General features: G+C 42.4%; 1 protein-coding gene across 5 annotated transcripts in view; it reads left to right on the top strand.

Annotated features, from left to right (window-relative positions):
• Positions 1 to 14831, top strand: part of LOC102234542 (ras-associated and pleckstrin homology domains-containing protein 1-like) — a 40834-nt gene extending 26003 nt beyond the window's left edge. For 3 of the 5 annotated variants that reach the window (XM_023329420.1, XM_023329421.1, XM_023329422.1), the window contains exons 7-18: positions 932 to 1018; positions 1596 to 1670; positions 4197 to 4274; positions 6261 to 6420; positions 6506 to 6627; positions 6853 to 6918; positions 7030 to 7173; positions 8865 to 8975; positions 9684 to 9782; positions 9870 to 9990; positions 10074 to 10210; positions 10293 to 14831. In XM_023329420.1, the coding sequence (XP_023185188.1) occupies positions 932 to 1018; positions 1596 to 1670; positions 4197 to 4274; positions 6261 to 6420; positions 6506 to 6627; positions 6853 to 6918; positions 7030 to 7173; positions 8865 to 8975; positions 9684 to 9782; positions 9870 to 9990; positions 10074 to 10210; positions 10293 to 12695 (3603 nt within the window). In that variant the 3' untranslated portion in view covers positions 12696 to 14831. The remainder of the gene's footprint in view (positions 1 to 931; positions 1019 to 1595; positions 1671 to 4196; positions 4275 to 6260; positions 6421 to 6505; positions 6628 to 6852; positions 6919 to 7029; positions 7174 to 8864; positions 8976 to 9683; positions 9783 to 9869; positions 9991 to 10073; positions 10211 to 10292) is intronic. The other 2 variants (XM_023329423.1, XM_023329424.1) reach the window with 2 other exon arrangements.
• Positions 14832 to 14996: the final 165 nt, after the last annotated feature.

Below are 14996 nucleotides of genomic sequence, written 5' to 3'. Positions count from 1 at the left end.
TCACCACCGGCTCTCTGACTAAACCAGACGAACCTCTAAAGCAGTCTTTCTCAAACTGCGGTCATCAAGGTACTGCATGCAAATAACCGTTTATTTGCTGTGATGTGAGCTCAAAGTGCGACATGTACAGTTAGCTTACCAAAGGATTGTGTTTAAAAATAATAATGGATAAGTGGCTTATGACAAGGTCACTCAAAAGAAAAGCCGACGATACCAGTGGAAAGAAAACACCAGGACTACTTATGTAGTCAGAGAAATTCATGTCAGGATGAGTACGGTAGTTTTCAGTTTTTCGGGGTGAGTTTACAAAACTGTTTTAAGACACTGTTACAATACGTAGCGTGCTGAGTGCGAGGTGGTGAGCAGCGCTGCACCCCACGTTGACTAACTGCATCTAAACACCTAAAATAAAATAATAGACTATGTCGGGCTTTCCTCGGGCTGAAAGAAAATGTTTGTTTCTACCAAGCAACTCAATTTTATTTTTCTCTTATCCTGCTTCTAAATTACAAACAGTTCTAAAATATAATTAACACAACACTTGGAATAAAAAAAAAATCCTTTTTTCATGTTGTGTTATTGCGGTGATCATTTAAAGTTAGGTGGTCCGTGAGTGTTTAATCCTCAGCCTGAAAAGGCTTGAGAAACACTGCTCTAAAGTGTTGGTAAGACGCATTTAATCTGCTTTTAGGCAAAGCAAATCTCAGCTTTATTTCTAGCCTGTAGAAGCTCGAAGAAAAACAGGCGTCCAAAAAAAGAAGAAAAACAAGTCGGGTCACAACAACCATGTTATCCTGCATGTCTCCCTCTCTCTCCTGCATGTGTTCACTTTGTTTCTGTTTGCATCCTTTGATTTATCGTTGGCCTCTTTCCACAAACACACACGCACCCGCTCGTCTGCCTGCCTGCCTGCACCTTCCGACTTTTCCAGCATGTCACACTGCGACGGGCCTGCAGTAGGCCGGCCAGACGCCAGCTTGACTTCACCTCCCGCGAGGGTGAAGTGGACCAGGCCACTGTAAGTTTGCATGTGAGGAGTACAGTCAACTGTAATTGTGGAAAGTAGCTTTTATGGTATTGAAAATGCAAAACATTGTTGTGTGTTCAAATTGGGTTTTTGGGAATGTTTTACACCTGTTTAAAAAAAAAAAACATTTAGCAGTTCTTATAAAAAAAAAATCTAATGGTTATTTGTGTATGGATGTGGTTTTCAGATTTTTAGTTCATTTGAAACCCTTTCTGCAGCGCTATGATCATAATATTTCAGTTTTGTTCATAAAACAATGAGATGTAAAAACTGCTGTAAAATGATGTGTGAAGGCAGCTGAACTGTAAGTGAAACTACATCTGAATTTGCCTCACTCTTCACACAGTCTTTCCTTCAGCTCCCACAGCTGCAGCTAATGACAACCACAACCGCTGAGTGCTTTATTTAGAGTCTTCTCTCTTTTCCACGCTGCTTTATTCTTATTTTTTTTTAAAGAATCACAACACCTGCAATTAATAAGCCTCAGATAATCATCTGGCACTGACTTCCCTGTATTTTGTCTCTTCCTCTGCTCTTTCTTTTTTTTATCTCCTGTTCCTCACCCAAGCATTCCTATCTGGACCGAGAAACCTCACTCATTCTGAAAAGCATAGCTGGGAAGCCTTCTCACCTCCTGACCAAGGTGACTTCCTTTTACACTCCATGATCGGTCTGGGTGCCTGTGGAGTCTCTTCATGCCTGCTGGGGGGAAAAAAATCCATCTTTCAGGGTTCTGACACAGTCTGGAAAATTTTGGAATTAGATTTGAGTGTTTTTGACATCTGGATAGCGATGGGGGCATAGGCTCTGGAAAGTTGTATCAGTAAAAGTTTGGTAGTTTACCATAACAATGTGTGGGAACCCTGGTCTTTATTATTGGGGAAAACCAAGATCGCCATATTCAGCTATCTGTATGAAGGCTTTGATTGCAGTTTTTAGGATGGATAGTATCGAATTAATTTTTCCTTATTAACTTCACCATGAGTTAGTCTTTATTAAACATTATTCAGATGCATGGGGGCTTTTGTCTTTGGATCTGTGTTGGTTCTCCTTTCCGTGTTTTTTCTGCATGCGGCTTACTGTTGATTTACTTCCTGTTTTATGAGGAAATAATCTTGTCAAGCTAATGTATCAACCTTTTTGAGGTTTAATGTTTCTTGTATCTGTCAATGTTATGCAGTGCTTTTCCATTATTTAAGTTGAAACCGGGGCTAGATTTACAAAGTCTCTATCTCAGAAGTTTTTACAATTATATAGAAATTTATCATAAATCAGCTTGTGCAGTCCTGTCACATAAAACAGATCGGTTTCTGTGATAAACAGGCCAGTCTAATCCTAAATGTAATTAACACAAAATGATTTGATTAAGCCTTTTTCCTCCTCAGAAAGCATGTGGTGACAGTAGAAAAGTTTTATTTTGGGGCATTTTGAAATCCCCGGGAATAGTCGTCAAGTTTTAAATCTTGATTTTTTTATTTTAATTTTTTTGAGCAGTCATTTAATCATGAACTGAAATTTGGAGAGAAGTGGGTGATATGGACTTAAAGCTTTATCTCTTTTTTTGTGTGGCATATTGTGATAACAATAAAAATTATGATAATAAAAAAACTTATATCTTATTTTTAGGTAACTGTGTGGCTGCCACAGCAAATGCTGTTCTTGGAAAAACACCATTCCCATTTTGAAATTGACTTCCTCAGAATACCACTAATATCACTAAACTGCACACAGTAACTGCATTTAATTTCCCGATATTTATTGACGCTCTCATGGAATGACCTGTGAAGAAAATGGAATTACATTGTTGTTCTTTTATTTACTGTCAATAACTTAAATTTAACTCGACAGCGATAAATCCAATTTCTTGTCATCGCGATAAATGATAAATTATATGATAAATGCTCACCCCTAGAAGGGAAATCCTGCAATGCACAAGCCGCGAGAATGAACTCGCGAATGTGGAATACTGATGAGAGCGAGCAAGGCGGGGAAAGAGTGGAAAGACATTAAAGTGTGAGGGTGCCAAAGTAAAAATAAAAAAGAAATACCCCAACTATGTAGAAGAGCTCTTGAAAACTGGCTGGGTGTGAACGTGTCAGTAGAGTAGGACCAGAAACAGGAGTTCTGCCGGTGTCAGAGGGTTAAATCTGAGGTTAAACCCACCCTGACCCTCTTACTCTGAACGCCGGCCGCTCCGACTCGGCCACACCGACTCCATTAATGTTTGCTTGCTTTGAAGCTACTCATGTGAAAAAGACAGTCTGGGTCAAAGGGAGGAGGGGGTGGTTTTTGTTTATACCCCTCACCCTCTTTCTGCGAACACATCTGTAGACGTCGTCAAATATTCAGCACCTCATTCACCCAAATTCCACCGCCGCACATCCCTGCCACTGTGGCTTAGCCTCAGGATCGGAGGCTGCCATCGTCTCTCGCCGATTGGCTGGAGGGTCCTGAGAAAGCAGCTCTCTGGTTGGCTGACCCCTTCGGCTCCTACTATATCTGTGGGGATTATGCTCCATCGATTGGGCACGCTCCCAAAGCCTGGCTGCTGTTCTGAAGAGAGGAAGGGAAAAGGCAAGGGGGAGGGGCGTCTTCCTTCCTACTATCTCGGGTTTTTTTTTTTTTTGGTTTGTCAAATTGTGCACATTGGGTGCACATGTGAATGTCAGTGAACCCCCACGCCGCCGCAGACTTTTACCCAGTTTCATCCCCGCCGACGATCATTGTGGAACAACTTTACAATGTTTCCCACTTCTACTGAGGATTTTATATTTTTTGGGGATTCATAGATGCTCTTTGAAGGGTCGGTGCATCAATCTGCAGCCTCGCGTCCTTTAGGAATCTCCTAGCATTGTTTAAGAGGATCAAAGGAAGCTGCGGCAGCTTCCTTTGAATCCAGAATGATGGAGTGCCACGTTTGAGAGAATGTCATAGCTGCAACCGCAACGATTCACATCAGTTATATAACATATTAATTACACAAGTGTAAGCATTGCTAACCTGTAGAATGGAGATGATGGCATCTTGCTGGAGAGGGCAGGTAAGCTACGAAAATGGAGAGAAAAATCCTTATGTAGTTTGCGGCATTTCAACTTTTAAAAAAGCTTAAATTGGAAGAAGCCGTGTGTGTGCCATGATGGATTAAACATATTCCTGTGTGTCCATCCAGGAGGAGCAAGCCGCCAAGATCAAGGCAGAGAAGATCCGTGTCGCTCTGGAGAAAATCAAGGAGGCGCAGGTCAAAAAGGTAAATGCGTTTTGTTTTTTTTCTGAACACTTTCAGACTCGATCTGTCTTCATGAAACTCCTTCGATCTTATGAAGCACTCATCATCTTGTCAGATACGCTTTTGAACTTCATCCATGGCGAGGCAACGAAGCGCAGGGAAAATAGGTCAATGCAGCGTTTGATTGTGGAAGCAAGAAGTCAGTCTGTGCATTGAAAGACAATGCAGATATTTTTCTTTTTTGCTTTTCCACTTCCACCGTAACCTGCTCTGATGTTTGACTGGACGACTGCAGCCTCTGTCTCCATTTATGTATCGATACTGGACTCCACATGAATGAACCGACTGTGTGAATGAGGACAAATGCATTTTGCAGAATGGTGTTCCTTTTTTTAAATGTGTGATTAATGGGTGAAACCCAGCAGTGTTCCAACCAACAGGGCTCTTCTTTGACATGACCAGATAAAGGGAAGCTTGGTACAGCTGCAACATGAGAATCAGTGATTCGCTGAGTGCATGCAATTCCATCAGCTTCGTTGTATTTGAATTAAAAATTCAACATTTCTCATCAACTTTTATGCAGTAGAGATTCAGAAGGGGGTGAGTCGGTTTGTATTCTGAGAAATGTAGGTCAGGCTCCCCATGTCTGAGGCTCCGTCGTAGTGCCTTCACTGGTTTGGGTTTCAGCTCAATCATCCGGGTCAAAGGGTCGGCAAAACAAAAATTGGAGGTGTTGGGAAGCAGTTATTGGCTGTATCGGTTTGGATTCAGCAATAGGAATTAAAACTTGCCTCCAGCTATTGTAAAGTTTTAACCTCATTAGGTTTCAAAGTATGTTTTTCAGGCACTCCTAAAGTCTTGTTTTAATAGCTTTTTTTTTTTCAGGAGTAGAGGTGTAAGTGCCATCAAGCTACAAAACAGAATCGAATATTTTAACAAAGACAAAATAAGTTTATGTTTTAAGGTGTCTTTAGCTTTTAAAATTAGCAATTAGCTTTGCAACTACTAGCTTTTTAAACGGGTATCAACGTTTTCAAGTTCAGCATGTTTGTGAACAGACGGATACTGAAAGCTGTTTAATGTTCCTGTTATCTGTGGAAAGCTCTTTTTCGCTTTCATGCAGCCTGAATGAACTGACTGAGTTTACAAACGGAAACTTTGTAAATCAAGGTTGATCAAACTGAATATAGTCCAAGTTCTGTCATGTGCTGACGGTGCGTATCTGTTTGTCTGTGTATAACAACAAACTGGTCGGTCAGACATGAGGATAAAATGGTAATTTTTGGAAAAAGAGGGTTTTTTTTCATCAAAGTAACTATAAAATATACAAATATAATAATGCCTGGCCTTTGAAAGAGATTAGAGCCAAAACGGCTACCAAACAAACAGTTCAAAGTCAAGTACAAATGTTTTTTGTCGCTCGTTTACCATATTTTCCCTCCACTAAACTTTCCATCAATGTCCTCGGAACAGCCGTATTTTATAGCGTTGAAATTTGGAGCTTACCATCTAAGTGTAAACTGTCAGTGAACATTTTTTTTATCAGTTAGCATTTTTAGCATTTGTTTCAGACATGGGAAAAACAACACAAACAAACGTACATAAATGACTAAAAAGGGGAAAAGCATATGCTTATTTAATTTGACTCCTTATGTTTAAAACCCCCCACAAACACCAATTACCGTTTCATTTCAGTTTCTTATCTCATAAACAAATAACAAAAGCCCCATAAAAATGCGTATTACATACAATATATGGATATTTAAAGACAAAGGAAAACAAATAAGTGAACAAATTACCTGTGAAAATGTCTGTTAAGTTATCATCATGATTATTTAGGTTGTAACATAACATTTCTGCTTATTGGGTTTATACATCAACATTTTGTTAATATTCTGATGTATTTAGTTGAATATGCCTGGTAAATACAGACGTCTGTATTTTATTGGTCACAAAAAGCAATAAATACCTTTACTAATTGTTTCTAACGCTCCTGTTCTTTCTCAGCTGGTGATTCGGGTCCATATGTCGGACGAGAGCTCCAAGACCATGATGGTGGATGAGCGGCAGTCGGTCAGACAGGTGCTGGACAGCCTGCTGGATAAGTCTCACTGTGGCTACAGTCCAGACTGGTCTCTGGTGGAAACCATTACGGAGCTGCAGATGGGTAAGCCAGCCGTCCATCCTGACTCAACTAAGCATGCTTAATGATGTTGACGACAGGTTTTTCATTGCGCCATGATCTTTTCCAGAACGTATATTTGAGGACCATGAGAACTTGGTGGAGAACCTGTTAAACTGGACCCGGGACAGCCACAACAAGCTCATGTTCATCGAGCGCATCGAGAAGTACGCTCTCTTCAAGAACCCCCAGGTGAGCGCCCGTTAATCTGCTCGTGCCGCGCACGCAAACACATAGTTTATGCATGCTGAGTGCTTACACAGCTGCCAGTCAGGGAGGGAACTTGAAAGTAGGTCAAAACTCTAAAGCGAGTTGAGGTGAATAATTTATTTACCGTAAGACGAGGTGTGTTTCCAGCTTCACTCCCCCTCCTCTTTGTCATCGACTCACTGTCCTGTTCCCTTCAATCCCTTTCAGAACTACTTGTTGGGGCGGAAGGAGACATCAGAGATGGCTGACCGGAATAAAGAAGCTCTACTAGAGGTAAAGACGTGCAAAACGACCTTTGGTTTTGTTTCTACTGCTGGTAGAAGGAAATGAAAACAGAGAATCACACTATTTTATTTTGTTCTTTATTTCATTTTTGCCTTTCAGGAATGCTTCTGCGGTGGATCGGTGTCGGTGCCAGAGATTGAGGGGATTCTGTGGCTCAAAGAGGATGGAAAGAAGTCGTGGAAAAAGCGTTACTTTCTCCTCAGGGCTTCAGGGATCTATTATGTCCCAAAAGGCAAAGCAAAGGTCAGCTTAGACTTGTGTTTATGAATAATCCTATAACACCAACATATTTTTGAGACCTCTACCTTTCTAATAAAGTTAGTACTTTTATGACTATCAAAAGTGACATTTAACCCTCTATGGCATGACTTTTTATTTTTGTGGGGAAGAAATATTTTCCTGCATTCTTTGGGAGCTTGGTGGTCCCTAATTACATGTCAATCATAAAATCGGACTCTGACACCTCCTGGAACCAGATTTGGGTTTGTTGCCTCAGGGTAACATTGGTCTAGAACACCAAGATTGTCTACACTGATTATGAGAAATGAAATACAAATCAAACAAAAACTATATTCATAAAAGAACTATTTTTTGGACAAAAATATGTCAAAAATCATGCCCCCCAAAAAATAAAATAAAGGAGCAATGTGAGGTACAGCTATGTGGTTTGTTGCCTGAGGGCAACGCCATGCCATAGAGGGTTAAAGATAACTCTTATAAAACTACAGATCATTTTTGATGCAAGTGTTTGTATCATTTTTGTATAATTTGATATAACCGTGGTTGTCATGCGAATATGTAGTTTTATAAAGATAAGAACACTACATATTTTTGTAAAATGTTGGAGATATATATATTTTAAAAATTAACTTTTATAAAATGTGTTGTTTTTGATACAAGCCGTTCTGAGATATCATGCTCTATAACATGTACATGTATCGTTTTTGCATCATTTGTGTCAGTATTGTATAATTTTTACATCAAATACCTGTTACTAAAGAGGTGGAAGATTTAGAAATAGCTGTATTAAAAGTAACACAATGGGTGCTAACGACACAGTTTTGGTGTTATGTTAAGTTGCTGTAATGGCTCGACTTCTTTTAAAGGCCCAGGGTTAGTTTATGCATACTTTAGCAAATTTGGAGATGCACAAAAAACTCTCTGTCCTCAAAACTTTGTTAAAGTGAGATTTCAGAAAGTACTGAGACCACTACTTCTTTAACACCTTGTTACATTCTCCAGAAACCTGCTGTACTCAGTGAAAATGTTGCTAAGTATTTTTGGACATTCTGTATAAAAAAGAAAAATTAATGGGAGGAAATTTTCTGTTTCATGATAATTGCAAAATCCTTATGTATCAGTTAAAAAAAGTCAAGCAATGTTTCTAACTTTGAGCAGGTACACTTATAAAAATCAGCATTTTATATGCCAGACTTTTAAGGGTTAAACAGAAATGCGAGTTGGGATCATGAGAACCAGATCCACAGTCTGCTCTGCGGTATTTCCTGTTGTGTGCTGAATCACTTTGAAGAACAGTTGAAGCAAACAACGCAGGCCATTTATCATGTATGGTACTAGATCTGAAGTGCACATGTGCTCTTATTTTTGTAAGCATGTGTGCAACGTGCATAATTCCCCAAATTATCTTCCTTTTCTAACCTTTTTCTCCATCAAAAACGATCTACTTAACATCTGAAAATTTAGAAACATGCTCCATGTTCAAAAGCCCCCATATAATCATCATTTAATTAGTATTTTGTGGAATTCTTTCTCAATTAGTTGTAATCTAGATTACAATGTTGTAATGTTCAAATTTGTATTTGTCAAAGTGATAGGAGTAGGAATTAATTTACTAATTCATCACTTAAAAGTTTTTTGTTGTTGTCATAATTAGTGAAATATGCATAATAATGTTGTATCTTGTGTCTCTGAAGGCGTCCAGAGATCTTGTGTGCTTCCTGCAGTTGGATCATGTTAATGTGTATTATGGACAGGACTACCGCAGCAAATACAAGGCTCCTACTGATTACTGCCTGGCCCTGAAGGTAAGGAAATCACTGACCAACACCTTTGTAGATAGTTAACATGTATAGAAAAAGCTCTTAAAAATCAACACTTTTGTTTTTCTATCTATTATTCTGATGATGGCTGCAAAACAATTGGTAAAGGAAAAAGTCACTTTTGTTTGTTGACATGCTAAGCAAGTGGCAGAGAATCAATTATTGCTATCCGAACGTAAACTGGAACTGCGAGCATTGGTGAGATGAAACTAACATAAAGCTTTTTTACCATCAAACGCTCCGGTTAAGAGTTAAAGTTTGGTGTATAAGTAAATCAAACTTTATCTATAATTGTAAAAAAGTCTTTACAGATGTTTAAGAAAAAACCCAACAAATTAATTAAAAACTACTAGAGAGACACATTGGAAATGTTCAAACTAGAAAATTACATTATTATTATGGAGAAGTTAAAGGATTGAGAGAAATAAACAAATCAATTAAAGAAGATGAAGAGGCGTGAAAATGTAGTCATGTAGCTTAGTAAGGAAAACATTTTTTAAAAAACTTTATTTTCTAACCATATGACCAGAGAGAGATTGGGTCTTTCAACAGTATATCAAATCCTGATTCCTTTTGATTTTTACTGAGCAAAATTCTGATTATTAATGGGAAATATTTTGTCCTGTTGTTATGTCTTATGCAAGCTGTAGCCACTAGATGGGGCTGTTTATTTACTTTTATTTGCTTTATCAGCATCCCCAAATCCAGAAGAAGTCTCAGTACATCAAATACCTTTGCTGTGACGATGTTAGGACCCTGCACCAGTGGGTCAATGGCATCCGCATCGCCAAGGTGAGTCCAAATCAGTTCATTTTGGCCAATCAGCAATGTTTTTATATGTATTTTCATAAATGACTTGAAGTTTGTACTTATCTATAGTATGGCAAGCAGTTATATGTGAACTACCAGGAAGCAATGAAGAGGACAGAGGCAGCCTATGATTGGTCATCTCTGTCTACCTCCAGCATTCGGTCAGGCTCCAGTTCTGCCAGTATACCTGGTGAGTTTATTTTCCAATCACAGACTCCACTGATAATGCAGCATGAAGTTAAAAAGAAGGTCCTTGTGTTTGCATCCTGTCAGAGTCCCAGTCCAATCATTCAGGTCATTCAGACAGTGGAGTAGACACAGCCTCGTCTCATGGCCGGTCCCAGAGTGTGGTGAGCTCCATTTTCTCTGAAGCCTGGAAGAGAGGAACCCAGATGGAGGAGAATTCTAAAGTATGATTTTCTGTCCACAGACATTAAAATGTATGTTAAATAAGAGATTGTGATTTATTTATTGCTTATATTTGCTCAGCAGATTAGGATGGAGGCGTCGCGTGGATCAACGCATTCCTCCCACAGCCACCGGCATCACAGCCAGCATTCAGTTGACCACCCCATCCTCACTCCCCCTCCGCAGCAGCAGCAGCAGCAGCAGCAGCACCCACCTCAGCCATCTTTAATGCAACAACCGACAGTGATCCAACCACATCGGCCTCCATCACCTCCCCAGATGCTGCCACCACCACCCCCAGAGACGGTACAACCTCCACATCCGCCACCCAAGTCTCCAGAGCCGCAGCCCAGCATTAGTTACGATCAGCAGGAACCAGCTGCTGCTCCCAGTCCACCTCCACCCCCTCCACCACCACTCCCGCCGCCACCTCCTCCACTACCTCCACTGCAAATGGTGTCGCACCACTCGCCGGCCCCCACCATGTACAAGTACAGCACCATCACCCGGCTGCAGAACCAGAAGACTTCTCACAAGCTACCGGCGACGGCTAAGCAAGTCCTGCCTCCACCTCTGACACCACCTGCACAGGTCATCAAGCCCAACGTAAATCACATTGCTGCAAGGACCAACGTCCCACCTCCTCCTCCGCCTCCACCTCCGCCGTCAATGCCAACCCCGGGGTCCGCGATGGCGGTTTTGCGATTTGGCCCTTTTAACCCAGCTGCTCCTCCTTCCTTCATCCCACCACCTCCTGCACTGCACGCCAGCGACATGACGTTTCCTCCTCCTCCGCCTCTGCCTCCACCTGTTGCACCAACCCCCATGAGACAGACTGTTCACGCCAACGGGCTGAAGCAGGCGCTAAAGGAGCGGTTTCCCAGTCCACCACGGGAACTGCTGTCTCATAACGGGGATCTTGAGGACTCCCCACCGCCTGCTCCAGCACCACCACCACCACCTCCGCCGCCTCCACCGCCGCCCCCACCTCCTCCTCCGCCACCCCAGCAGTGCTCAATACCAGCACAGTTTCCACCTCCTCCTGGACCCCCCCAAGCTCCACCCAAAACCTTCACTCCTGGTTTTATGCCTCACACTGCACCCAAACCCATGTCCCCAGTATCACCATTCCCTCCTGCTCCAACTCCAACTCCACCGCCTCCACCCCCGCCTCCACCTCCCCCTCCTGCACCTTCTCACCTAAAGAAACAGCCCAGCCTCCAGCAGGGTCACACCCATCCTCCGCCTACCCTCCCCAAGCAGCACAGCCTGACTAAGACAGTGAGCGTTTCCGCGGGAGCTGCACCTACCATGTCTTTGGTGAAGCAGTTGGCAAGTCAGTTTCCAGGAGCTTCATCCCAAGTCAACCATGCTGAGTACCCTAAAGCCCCACTCTCCCCTCCTGCTGTGAAAACGAAACCAAAATGGCAGCCTGGCGGTAGCCAACAGCTGCTGTCTCCAGAGTTCCCCCCTCCTCCAGCAGAGAGCAACAACAGTTTCCCTGCACCACCTCCACCACCGCCACCGCCACCTCCTCCTCCAGCACCCAGCACCGGCCCAACACCACCGCCCCCGCCACTTCCCTCTGGAAACATGGGCTCTCCACTGAGGAGATCGCCCTCTGGCTCCTCCAGTTTCGGTGGTAAGAAGCCCCCTCCAGCCCCTCAGAGGAACTCCAGCATTAAGGCCAACTCGTCAGCCTCTTACGAGGAATCCAGGAGGAATTTGCTCAGCAAGTTTGCTCCCCAGGGCAATAGCACCCCATCTTCTCCATGTCCCATTTCTTCCTTCATTGGATCTCCTTCAAAGGACCCTTCAAATGGGCCTCCTGCACCTCCTAAACCAGGAAAGCTCAACCTGTCTAACCTACCTTTGGCGCTTCAAGCTAAAGTAAGCCAGGCCAAACAGGCAGGTGGTGACTTTCCATCTCCTCCACCCGAGTGCGCCTACTTTCCACCTCCTCCCCCTGTCTCTGAGCTTTTCCCTCCTCCACCGCCTCCAGGCAATGATGTCCCGAGGGTAGCCGTGGTAAACCCTCAACCCCAAGCCCCCCCTCCTCCGCCGCCTGTCTCCCTTGTTAGCAACTCAATATGGGCAAAGAACTCCCTAAAAAAGACTCCTCCGCCCACCCTAGGGCGGCGAAGCAACACTACCCCAGAACCGCCTGGCATATCTCCACCTCCACCCACATCTCCAAAGGGTAGCTCAGGTCAGCCCAACTTCCTGGCGGATCTCAGCCAGACTTTGAAACGTAAGTCGGTGGGTCGCCAGGGTCCAGGCCTCCCCGGCAAACTGGACCCAGTGGGGACCATGGATGACATGGCGCTGCCTCCGCCGCCCCCGGAGCTGCTACTGGACCAGGGGAAGCAGAGCAATGGAGGAAACGACGGCTATATGTCCGGAAACATCTCAGGCTATGCAACACTGCGAAGAGGACCACCACCCGCACCGCCCAAACGCGGGGATGCAACCAAACTTACCGGATAACGCTGAACTCTGAGACCAGGACACAATGCAGCTGGCTGAACAGACGTTATTAGCTAAATTGATATGAAATCCTGAACTTCTTAAATTCTCTTGTGATCACTGATGAATTGGTGATCTTGTATATACAAAAAGCCAAATCCGACCACCGAATCCAAACAGTGCATTTTGTAAAACAGTACCAAGACTGTTAAGACTGGACCAGGTAGGTATGAAGGATCCAGGTCTGAGCCAAATCATGTGTTTGCTTTCCTTTTTTTTTTTATTCCCATAAAGCTATGCCACGTACTGGATACAAACAAAGAAACGGATCGGGACCACATGTTTCTGCTTTGATCACTGCATGAACCACATGTGATAACAGGCTGGAGTTGTCCTGGGTTGAGTGTCTGTCTCTGTGTGCGTATGAATGAGAGGGAAACATGCATTGTCTGCATGCATGATTACATATATTGGTGTAGTAGTTGATCATTAAGGAATGCTGCCATGTTTTCTTTTGTATGAAATAATTTAAAGACTGATGAATTTAACATTGTTTTGTTTTTGTTTTTTTAATTCTGGCCAACAAATTTTGTCTGAACCAGATAAAGGTTTGGTCACATTGGCATGTAGGATTGAGGCAAATATACACAAGAAGAAAGGGATTCTGTTACACTAATGAATCTAACAAAAAAAATTGGAAAAAATTCAGTTTTGAATGTTGCATAAGACAAATAAGAGAAGGATTTTAATACAGAAATATTATGCTACATGCTGAGGATCTCCACACGGGTAATCCACAAATGCTAAAGGAGCTGGCTCTATCCAAAGACTTTTAAAGGAAAGTTGAGTTCTGCTATGTTTTATCAAATCCAAAATCAGCCCAGTGGTTTACCAGGAGAGATTAGGGTACTTCATGCGTCTCTAAGTTGGTTTTAATTTCAAGTAGGACTTGGCACCACCTGAACTCACTTGACGTAAAACCCAATGGAGATTCTGTGGAGTTCTATCAAGAGGAAGATGAGACAGCAGAGACAACAATGCAGATGAGTTAGTGGTCATTATCAAATCAATCTTAACTTCCTTGACTCATGCAAAAGGACCCCTAATCACAGATTGAAGTCTTACTTAGCGGTACGCTAACATTTCTGAATTAAAAATCTTTTTATTGCTTTTATGTGACATTTCTGCAACCTATATTTTGGGTTTTAAGCCATAAGCAAAATGAACAAAAATGGATATCTTTTTTTGTGTAATTTCACTTTCTGAACTTACTGAAGTAAGCTTTTGGATGTTATTTTAATGCACTGAGATGCACCTGTAGTATCTGCAGAACCTTCTCAGTTCAAAATTTATTGATATTTTTACAAAATGCAAATGTAAAGGAAGCCTCATTACAAACACTTTGGGGGGGAAAAACACTTTTTATTATTATTTAATGCAAAATTGGGAGGGACTGTGTTTAAATGGAGGTGGAGGCCTGTGTTTGTTTATCTGTGTGAGTTCCTTGTGTGTTGGCTTGATTTTTGGACCTCATCCCACATCACCACTGGTTCCCAGCGCCTTTTGAAATCAGGAATACAAACTGGAATCTCATCTTAGTACACACTGAAGGAGACGTATTCGCCTGGTTAATGTACAGAGCATTACACCGTGTATTTAATAACCCACCATCAGACTTGCATTAGACCGAATGTGCTTTGAATCCCGTCTTGTTTGTTCATGGTGCCATTGCTGCTTAAGCCGACAGCGCACAAGGACAGCAGTGCCTAGAAAGCGGAGCATGAAGGGGTTTCCTTGCCTTGCAGCAGTACTTTTATTTTCCGGGTTCTTGTGCTATCCATGAAGTATCCCATTCCCCACGTGTCCTTTTGTGCCATGATGACATATCAGTAATATTTCCACATAATTTAACTGGTATTTAAAGCAGAGGGAGTTTGTGTCGGCTTCCTTGATGGTTGCCTCCGCTGAAGGACTTCTTCAACATGCTTCTCATTTGTCTGAGTCGGCATATCTTAAACCACCTTGAGGGGACGTTTGCTAGAGTGCAGTTTGTAAGCTATTAATGTGGTAAAGTGTGAAGTAAATGCAAAGAAGGTTGAAGTCAATGTTTCCTCTTGCATATAAACTGAAAATCCCAATATACATGTTCAAACCTGACTTCAACCCCGTCTCAGAGTCCTTATTTGTTCGCATCTCTTGGAGTTTGGTGTTGGCTGGAAATACAGGCCTACTCCGCCCTCTAGTGGTCATATTTTACTCTACAACCTGTGGATGAGATGGCTTATTATTGTACTCCAGCTACGCAGTCCTGAAAGTTGAATT

This window comes from Xiphophorus maculatus, chromosome 24 (assembly GCF_002775205.1).
Source record: "Xiphophorus maculatus strain JP 163 A chromosome 24, X_maculatus-5.0-male, whole genome shotgun sequence".
In the NCBI taxonomy this organism is placed as follows: Eukaryota; Metazoa; Chordata; class Actinopteri; order Cyprinodontiformes; family Poeciliidae; genus Xiphophorus; species Xiphophorus maculatus.
This window is presented reverse-complemented; position numbering and strand designations above follow the sequence as displayed.